The 10,697-nt window shown below is 47.7% G+C and overlaps 1 protein-coding gene across 1 annotated transcript in view; it reads left to right on the forward strand.

Moving 5' to 3' along the window:
• The first annotated feature begins 938 nt into the window (after positions 1-938).
• ssbp4 (single stranded DNA binding protein 4) overlaps positions 939-10,697 on the forward strand; it is a 23,877-nt gene continuing 14,118 nt past the window's right edge. Inside the window, exons 1-7 of the mRNA XM_048613951.1 lie at positions 939-990; positions 2,004-2,200; positions 2,484-2,567; positions 3,924-3,983; positions 5,642-5,708; positions 9,275-9,345; positions 10,003-10,070. Coding sequence (XP_048469908.1) covers positions 939-990; positions 2,004-2,200; positions 2,484-2,567; positions 3,924-3,983; positions 5,642-5,708; positions 9,275-9,345; positions 10,003-10,070 — 599 coding nt within the window. The remainder of the gene's footprint in view (positions 991-2,003; positions 2,201-2,483; positions 2,568-3,923; positions 3,984-5,641; positions 5,709-9,274; positions 9,346-10,002; positions 10,071-10,697) is intronic.

Below are 10,697 nucleotides of genomic sequence, written 5' to 3' on the forward strand. Positions count from 1 at the left end.
CTTTCCTGCTCCTCTGATGCTGCCTGGCCTGCTGTGTTCATCCAGCTCCACACTGTGTTATCTTGGTCAAACATGATTTCCCTTTCACAAAACTATGTTAACTCTGCCTGATTACCTTGAGCTTATTCAAGTGCCAAGAATTTTATCATAACTTTCTGTGTGACTGATGGTAACCCAACTGGCCTATAGTTTCCTACTTTCTGTTTCCTCCCTTTTTGAATAAAGGAGGTTACATTTGCTATCTTTCAATCTAATGGGACTATCCTCAGATCAAGTGAGTTTGAAAAATTAAAATAAATACATCAATACCTGAAAAGCCACTTTTAAAATTCCAAGATGAATCCATCAGGATCTGGGCGCTGACAGTCCATAGCTCCAACAATTTACTCAATAAAACATCTCTGGTGTTTGTGTGTCCCCCCTCCAACCCCCATTTCCTGATGTATTGGTGCTTCTGGGATGCTACTGTATCCTCTAAGGAAAACCAATGCAAAATACTTGTTCAACTCCTCTGCCATCTTTTTAAATATTTATAAAAGCTCTTGCTATCTGTGTTTATATTTGTGGCTAGCTTTCTCACTGACATTACTTAATCCCTCCATCCCTTGGAATATTTCGTGCTAGTTGGAGAGTATCAATTCTGTGTATTCTGAAATATCCCTTAAAATTTTGTCATTGCATCTCAACTGACCTACAGTTTAACATAATTTGCCAATTTATTTTAGCATCTCTGCTTTCACGCCCTCGTAATTGTCCTTATTTAAATTTTAAAAATAATCTCAGACCCACATGTTGCTCCCTTAACCTGTATGTAAAATTGTATCATTTTACAGTTCCTGCAACCTAGGGGAAGCTTCACAATGAGATTATTAATAAATCCCATTTCATTGCACAACACCAGGGTCTAGTGTAGCCTGTTCCCTGGTCAGCTCCAGAACATGCAGCTCCAAGAAACTATCATGAAAACATTGTATGACCTCCTCATCTCAGGTACTTTTGCCCATCTAACTTTTCCAGTTGACATGTAGATTAGAATCTCCCAATAGTTACCATCGTACCTTCCCGACCACTCTCATTATTTCTTCCTTTATGCACTGCGAATGTGTTCCATTCTTGAGTCTGTTTGCAAGTTGATTTGTTCATAATTTGGAACACAATGCAGGACAGTATAAAATAGCTGTTCATGAATTCAGGAAACATTCGTAAGTCAGATCTTTAAAATTACACCCTCGTGTGGGATCGCATTCATAAGTACTGATCATAAGTTGGACATTCATGAATTGGGGACATTGTGTATCAATCTCTTCCACTCCCTGTGGAAGTCACATCCCCATTCTCCCCACTCTCTGGGTAAAAAGGTTTCTCCCAGGTTCCTGATTGGATTTAACAGTGACCTATCCTTGTTTTGGACTCTCCCTTTGGTTCGTCTCCCTTGTCAAACCCTTTCATTGTCCAAAGGTGAACCATCCGATCACCCATGTGCTCGCTCTGATTCTGAAAACTTGCCCTGGCTTGTTGGCTTTTCCTGATGACAACAGATGTGTTAAAACCTGCCCCCAGTTCCCACTGTGGGAGATATTGTAAATCCAGGCCCACATTCAGCTCAGCATTGGTTTAATGCTTGAAGCTTGCACTCACTCATTTCACAGAATCACAGAAGGAGGCCATTCAGCCCATTACTCGAGCATCATCACCTCATGTCAATCTCCTGCCTTCCCTCTGTACCATTACACAGTATTCTTACACAGATAAACATCTTGAATGTTTCAATCGATTATGTCTCCATTACGTTTTCAGACAATGCGTTGTCACAAGATGTGAAATGGTTTATAAAATAGAATTGGGAAATTTTATGAGAAAGTAACCTCTGTTCAAACTCCTGAAAAAGATCATGGAAATTACATTTGCACTGGACAGAGCTTCTGTTTGAAATTCCTTGATCTTTTGCACTGACTTGGTCAGTTTCAGGAAACTGCAGGGTATTGTTTGTCCTTTTCTCTCAGGTAGCAAGCCACTTTCTAATGCTGTCACAGCTGGCATTGTCCTGCTCTCTATCCTGGGTGTGCACCAATGTGCAATCCCACCCATTCAGGCTGGATTCTTGGCTTCGCATGCAGGCACTTTTGACAGGGACTGGGGTCATGGAGCGGGATTCAGGGGTCAGGGGTCAGGGGCCGGGTACTCAGACTGTGGTCTTGGGGTTTGATGAAGTGATGACATTGAAGCTGTTGTTGAACTTCTGACTCGAGGGAACTGAGGCCAGCTCAGGCCCTATAGACTCCTGCTGTGGCTAAAATTCTCCTCAGAATGAACAGCATCATGCATCATACAAAGCCAGTCCATTCAGCCCATTGTGAATCTGCTAACTCTTTGAAAAGCCTGGTCCACTCAGTCCCAGTCTCTCACTCTTCACCCTGTCGTCCTGCAGACATGTCGTGTCTGTCCAACTTGTCACTCATCATTTTGTTTGCTTTCTGTTACAGGTGCCCCCTGGATCACAGCCACCTGGCCCCACGCAGACCCCTCCGCACAACCCCAGCAACCCCATCATGGGCCCCCACACTCAGGTAAGTGCTGCCCAATATTGTGAGGCAAACGGCTCCTGATCCCAGTGTGGGGGACGCTGGGCAAGAGACAGAGGCAGACCCTCAGAATGGAGCGGGAGTGTAGGGTGTCTGCTCAGAGGGGAGTGATGGGGTCTGGAGGTGGGGGATGGTGGGGTGATAGCGTCGTGGTAAATACCAGACTGTTACACACCAGGCTCAGGGTGTCTGGAACAATGGAGAGATACAGTTGCCTCTGATGATGGTGAGATTGTGGTTGGGGATGGGGCGGGGGTGTGCTCCCGAACAAGAGGCAAAACCTCAAAACCCTGGGACAGACCATTCACGGGCAGTGTCAGGAAGCACTTCCTCATATGGAACAGGGGGTTGCACAGATAAATGTGAGTGAGGAGCAGGAGAAGGCCACTCAGCCCCTCAGGCCTGCTGCTGTACCATTCAATAATTCAATTCTTGGTACTCCACAATGTTATCCAGCCCGATCATCTTTCACCCTGCCTTGCTTAACAAGAATCTCTATTTACCTTCGGAATGTTCACGGAGTCTGTTTCCACCCCTTTTCAGAAAGAGGGCTGTAAAGACACACAATCCTAAGAAAATAATTTGTTGTCCTCTCTCTTAAACGGGCATCCTCTGATTTTTAAACAGTATCCCCCAATTCTAAATGCCCCCACAAGTGGCAATATCCTCTCCATGTGCATCCTGGCCAGACCTACCTGGAGCTGTATTTGGAAATCTGAAATTTTTCTCCCCAAAAAGCAGGAGGGAAATTGCACGTTTGAAGACTGAGTTACTAGGATTTGTTGGATAGAGGATACAGAGCCAAGGCCAAACAGTTATGACCCAGTTTACAGTTTTTGACATCTTTCATAAATGAGTTGGACCACTCAGAACCCATTCAACACACTGTAGAGGGAGCTTTACTTTGTATCTAACCACATCTTGTCCCTGTCCTGGGACTGTTTGTTGGGTACAGTGTAGAGGGAGCTTTACTCTGTATCTAACCCCATGCTGTCTCTGCCCTGAGAGTGTTTGATGGGGGGACAGTGCAGGGGGAACTTTACTCTGTTTCTAACCCCATCCTGTCCCTGTCCTGGGAGTGTTTAATGGGGTCAGTGTAGATGGAGATTTACTCTGTATCTAATCCTATGCTGACCTTGTCCTGGGAGTGTTTGATGAAAGGGATGTTGGTTGTGAGTGCAGTGCAGTGTTGCAGGGAGTTATTTGAAGGGATGTGATCAGTGCACTGACCTCTCTGCAGATCTGCCTCACTGTGCTGCCACAGTTGTCAGTTTTCAGTGAGTCTGCATGGGCCTGGCGTAAGGTTCCAGTCTGTGATTGGTTTGTCTTTGTCCCTACCAGCCATTCATGTCTCCTCGATACCCCGGCAACGCTCGCTCCTCCCTCCGAATGTCAGCACAGGTGAGTACAGAGGGTTGGAATCAAACAAACTGAAGAGTGGGTCATCCAATAACACAGTGGTGTTTATTGTAGTGGGGTCTTGCCACTCATTCTGGCTCAGCGCCCAAGATATTTCCCTCCGTCTGGGCGATGGTTCAGATTGATCAATGTTGTATTGGGCCTGGCCCATGCCGAGACATTTCCCTGTTTCTTGTGAAGCTGCTACATTCCAGTTAATACCAAAACATCAGAATGTGGAGGGGTCATTACAATCCTGTAGAGACCATTCAACCCATCGCAGCTGTGCTCGCTCTGTGAGAGATCGATCCAACTTGTCCCTTTCCTCCTGCTGTTTCCCCACACCCTGCATACATTCTTTTTACGAATATTTATTGTATGTCAAAAGTTAAATTTGGGATCTGGTAGTTTTGTGTTTCTGCTGAAGGGACAATAAACCAGAGAAACATGAGATTCAAACCCATTGTGGCAGGTTGAGAGTTTGCATTCAGTTTTAAAAATATGGCCCCAGGAAAGGTGACAGTGAACTGATTGGAATGTTGTTAATGAGAACCCGTTGCTGGGTTGTGATTTAGGGAGAGGAAACCTGCTGTCCCTCCTCAGTCAGGCCTTATATGTGACTACATTCCCCACACTAAGAAGGTTGATGCACAACTGTGGGAGGAACTGGCCCAGCAGGCATACCCTCAGATCAAAGCCATTGCCAGGAGTTCAAGAGAGTGACTGAAATAACTCCATAGAGACTGGTATCCCATCACCAAGTCACCCTTTATTTACACATGGAGAGCTCTCAGAGCCAGTTCTCAGAGTGAACAGAACCTCTGACACTCCTGTTTATATCTGTCAGCCAGGGCTCCCTGATTGGCCCAGGTTAACAGCCCCAATCAGGGAACTCACGTTCTGAGGGCCATCTGGCTGACCTGATTACAATCACTACAGTTCCCAGCAACTAGGAACCAGCAATAATCCACTGGTACCCACACCCTCCAGATAAGGACTTCTCTTTATCCGTTACTAATTGTGAAGCAAGTGATGATAAAGGGGCAGAGGTTGGAAGCTGGGGAACAGACACTTTATGCAGGAGGATCCTGGCCCAGCATCATATCTGCTCAGCAGATACAGCCCGTACCAGAGAGACAACAACTCCTTTATCATCAGGCAGGGGCTGACCCAAGCCCCCAGCTAGACAGACTCCCCACCTCATCCATATGTGGGAGGGGGGCACAAGAACAAGGGGATGAACACATTTGACAACTGCACTGTGTCAGGGAGACAGGACAAAATCAAATGGTTATTACCTTCATCACTATGTCACACTTCTTCAGTGTTATACCCACAGAGAGTCTGAGGCAGCAAAGGGAGGGACAGACAGGGAGTGTAAGGGCCTTGGGGGTGCGAACTGGTGGGGATGATGTTGAATGGGAAAGGGTGGGTGTGATGTGGGTGAGACTGGGCAAGGGAGGTGGGGGTGGGAGATGGTGGGGATGAGGGTGAGTGGGAAGGGGTGGGTGTGATGTGGGTGAGACTGGGTGAGGACGTAGGGGTTGGTACTGGTGGGGATGAGGGTGAGTGGGAAGGGTGGGTGAGACTGGGTGAGGGAAGTGGGGCTGGGAGCTGGAGTACTCCATGGTAACCCTCCTGTCTTTGCTTTATTCCCACAGCCACCTGCTGGAGTGCCAGGCTCCCAGCCCCTGTTGCCAAACACCCTGGAACCCACAAGGCAGGAAGGTTAGCACGAGAGAGCGGGGGGCCTGGGCTCTTACACACCTGTCTGACACCAGTCTTCATAATGTTCACAACCGTTATCCCTGGGACTGAGATCCTCCCTGGGCCCACTACCGAGGTGGGGGTGCGGTGAGAATGTGGGATGGGCTAAGGGTGGAGGTGAAGGTGAAGGTGTGGGAAGAGGCTGGGAGAGAGGGTGATGAGGTGGGTGATGGATGGGGTAAGGGATGGGTGTGAGGCTGGGGATTGGATGGAGGTAATGGTGGGGGTGAAGACCGGGGAAAGGGTGGGGTTGGGGTGGGGGAACTGATTTATGTCCAGCAAGAGTGCACAGCAGGACCAGCACTGCATGTGGTGTTGATGTTACAGTTTCTCACTGTGTCTGGGACAGTCGAAGGAGAGAATGTAACTATACCCCAACAGAGAAACCCCAAACAATATTTTAATCAGACTCCCCAGAGAGGGTGGAAACTGCTCCTATTGGTTTATCCAGTGAACTACCTTCGGGATCTGGGATCTGTGTTATTGGGGACTGATGTGTGATTGGCCCAGTGAGCTCGGAAAGGGCAGGTTAACCTCAGATCAGTGATTCAGAAATCTCTCCCTGTTTGGGGAATCTCAATTCCAAACTATACCTGGTTGATGGAGAGTGAACACTCCGATCAAGCGGTCACTGTTCTCATTGTATCAGCATGCTGGGAAGAGTATTACAATGAATCCTGTGATTCATTGAATCTTTCAAAGTGCTCAGCAAAAGTATATTCCAATAAAAAGGAAGGACTGTAAGAAAAGGGGTAATCTGCCATGGGTGTCTAAAGAAATAAGGGAGGCTATCAAATTGATAGAGAAGGCATACAAAGTGGCCAAAAACAGCATGAAACTAGAAGATTGGGAAAACTTTAAAGGTCAACAGAAAGCCACAAAAAGAGCTATAAGGAAAAGTAAGATAGAACATGAGAAAAAACTAGCACAGAATATAAAGACAGATAGGAAAAGTTTCTATAAATATATAAAACGAAAAAGAGTGGCTAAAGTAAACGTTGGCCCTTTAGAGCATGAGAAGGGGAATTTAGTTATGGGATATGATGAAATGGCCGAGGCACTGAACAGGTATTTTGTATCGGTCTTCACAGTGGAGGACACTAATAACATGCCAGTAATTGACAAAGAGACGAAGGTAGGTGAGGACCTGGAAACAATCATAATTACGGAAGAGGTAGTGTTGGGCAAGCTAATGGAGCTAAGGATTGATAAGTCTCCTGGCCCTGATGGAATGCATCCCAGGGTACTAAAAGAGATGGCGGGAGAAATAGCATGTGCACTGGCGGTAATTTTCCAAAATTCGCTGGACTCTGGGGCAGTCCCAGCAGATTGGAAAACAGCAAATGTGACGCCACTGTTTAAAAAGGGAAGTAGACAAAAGATGGGGAATTATAGACCAGTTAGCTTGACCTCTGTAGTGGGGAAGATGCTTGAGTCTATTATCAAGGAAGAAATAGCAAGGCATATTGATAGAAATTGTCCCGTTGGGCAGACGCAGCATGGGTTCATGAAGGGCAGGTCATGCTTGACAAATCTTTTGGAATTCTATGAAGACATTACGAGCGAGGTGGATAATGGGGACCCAGTGGATGTGGTGTACCTAGACTTCCAACAGGCCTTTGACAAGGTGCCGCACAAGAGACTACTGCATAAGATAAGGATGCATGGCATTAAGGGTAAAGTATTAGCATGTATAGAGGATTGGTTGACTAACAGGAAGCAAAGAGTGGGGATAAATGAGTGCTATTCTAGCTGGCAGTCAGTGACTAGTGGTGTGCCTCAGGGATCGGTGTTGGGACCGCAATTATTTACAATTTATATAGATGACTTGGAGCTGGGGACCACGTGTAGGGTGTCAAAGTTTGCAGATGACACTAAGATGAGTGGCAAAGCAAAGTGTGCAGAGGACTGTGAAACTTTGCAGAGGAACATAGATACATTGAGTGAGTGGGCAAAGGTCTGGCAGATGGAATACAATGTAAATAAATGTGAAGTCATACATTTTGGTAGGAGTAATAGTAAAAAGGATTATTACTTGAATGGTAAAAAGTTGCAGCATGCTGCCACGCAGAGGGACCTGGGTGTCCTTTTGCATGAATCACAGAAGGTAGGTCTGCAGGTACAACAAGTAATTAGGAAGGCAAATGGAATTTTGTCCTTCATTGCTAAAGGGATTGAGTTTAAAAGCAGAGAGGTTATGTTGCAGCTGTACAAGGTGCTGGTGAGGCCACACCTGGAGTACTGTGTGCAGTTTTGGTCTCCTTACTTGAGAAAGGATGTACTGGCACTGGAGAGGGTGCAAGGGAGGTTCACTAGGTTGATTCCGGAGTTGAGGGGGTTGGCTTATGAGGAGAGACTGAGTAGATTGGGATTATATTCATTGGAATTCAGAAGATTGAGGGGGGATCTTATAGAAACATATAAAATTATGAAGGGAATAGATAAGATAGAAGTAGAGAGGATGTTTCCACTGGCAGGTGAAGCTAGGACAAGAGGGCACAGCCTCAAGATTAGAGGGAGCAGATTTAGGACTGAACTGAGAAGGAATTTCTTCACCCAGAGGGTTGTTAATCTATGGAATTCCTTGCCCAGTGAAATAGTTGACGCTACTTCAGTAAACGCTTTTTAAAAAAAAGGTAGATTTCTTTTGAACAATAAAGGAATTAAGGGATACGGTGAGAACGCGGGTAAGTGGATCTGAGTCCACGAAAGGATCAGCCATGATCTTATTGAATGGCGGAGCAGGCTTGAAGGGCCAGACGGCCTACTCCTGCTCCTAGTTCTTGTGTTCTTGTGTTCTTGTGTGAGCATGTGGGTCGTACAGGATTCAGGGAGCCATGGAGAGGGAGGAATAATGGAGGACACTGGGTTGGGAAAGGGAAGGGGGCAAGGGCAGTTGTTGAAAGAAGTGGGAAGGTGGGATGGAGGGTGGGTTCAGGATGTTTCTCAGGGGGTGCACTGTGAGTAGCCCATGACAATACCAGTCCCATTTGGTTCATCCCCACCGAGTTAGCCAAACCTGAGAGCCCCCACTCCAGCCCACTCGATGCCCCTCCCTGACTGACTTCCATCCCACCAGTGGACACCTCCCGAGGGTGGGGGACATCATCACTCAGAGGGATGGAGTTTCCATTCTCACTGTCCCCTCATTCCTACCCCGTGCACAGTCTGAATGCAGCCAGTAGCCTTGCAGTGTGTGGGTCATTGGTATACAGGCAGGACAATGACAGCCTCCATAACATACAGCCCAACAGTAAATGTATTGAATTGTGTCACTGTTTACAGGTAGTCCCTGGGGGGGAGTGTGTCAGTGTTTACAGGGGGTCCCTGGCGGGGGAGTGTGTCAGTGTTTACGGGGGGTCCCTGGGGGGGAGTGTGTCAGTGTTTACGGGGGGTCCCTGGGGGAGGGTGTGTCAGTGTTTAGGGGGGGTCCCTGGGGGGGAGTGTGTCAGTGTTTTCTAGCAGGCCCCTGGGTGTGGGTTTGTATTTCTGACGTGGATTTCTCTCTCTCTCTCTCTCTAAACCAGGGCCCCTCGGTGTCTCTGGTCCGATACAGAGGATGAGTGCTCCCCGTGGTCTCACTAGCCTGGGACCACAGGTAAGTGAAGTGACCACAGCCATTGACCCAGAGATAGAGCATCCAAAAATTCAGACTGTGAGACATGAATTAATCTGGTCTGTGAGGTGGCTAGTTCTGCTACCCCCACATTAATTCTGTCTCCAGCTTGTACATAGTGTCCTCTTTCTGTTGTAAATTTTTGGTTGACCCTCAGACTGCCTCTATGGAGAGAGTGGCTGGTAGCCATTCGGTCCATCAGGAATAGCCTAGGGGAGTGTCCAGATGCTGGTCTTCCTCAGTGTTGCAGCTCAGGCAGGTCCTGGATTGGTTCTCGTAAACTGCCAGGGGTGGAGTCAGTAGGAGACAACCATTATGGGGCCCCAGTGAGGACATGTCATCGAACAATGGGCTGAATGGCCTCCATCTATGCCAGAGCACTCTGTGACTGTGACACATTGCAATACCCTGAGGAGGCCATTCTTCAATAGTCTCTTGGGTTACATTGCTACCCCATGACTCAATCACACAAATATACAGTCTTCTGTCACACTGAGCCCTAGCCTGGGGCAATACAAAGGGGTAAAGACCACCCTGTTCCATGTGCTAATTGGCTGACCAACATGTTCTCTCCCTGATAGTCCCTAGATTTCTCACAAATGCTCATTAATTCTGATCTGCTTTCCCTTTCTCTTACAGAGTTATGGAGGAGCAATGTTGCCCCCACCAAACTCTCTGGGAGGCCACGGAATGCTGGGAATGAACCTGTAAGATTTCTGATTGGATGCCGTCTTGTTGAGTTGTCAGTGTGTGAACACATGGTCCCAATAGTTGAGGCGGAGCCTCTCAAATTATCAGCGCTTACAAATTACAGGGGAGAAATGAACAGTGAGAACATCATGATGGGGGAATTCTATTTGGCCCATCATACCTGCTGTCTCTTTGATAGAACTATCCAATTAGGCCCACATCCTCACATACTCCTTTCTGCAGCAGTGGGTCAGATAGCAGCACATGTGCTTCCGAGTCATAAGATACATGAGTCACATCCAACCTCAGGAGCTCACTGACCCTCATGCAATATTGAGGGAGCTCCGCCCTGTCGGAGGGTCAATGCTGAGGGAGTGCCGCACTGTCAGAGGGTCAGCGCTGAGGGAGCGCCGCACTGTCGGAGGGTCAGTGCTGAGGGAGCGCCGCGCTGTCGGAGGGTTAGCGCTGAGGGAGTGCCGCACTGTCGGAGGGTCAGTGCTGAGGGAGTGCCGCACTGTCGGAGGGTCAGTGCTGAAGGAGTGCCGCACTGTCAGAGGGTCAGTGCTGAGGGAGTGCCGCACTGTCGGAGGGTCAGTGCTGAAGGAGTGCCGCACTGTCGGAGGGTCAGTGCTGAGGGAGTGCCG

This window comes from Rhincodon typus, chromosome 29 (assembly GCF_021869965.1).
Source record: "Rhincodon typus isolate 14 chromosome 29, sRhiTyp1.1, whole genome shotgun sequence".
Taxonomy (NCBI): Eukaryota; Metazoa; Chordata; class Chondrichthyes; order Orectolobiformes; family Rhincodontidae; genus Rhincodon; species Rhincodon typus.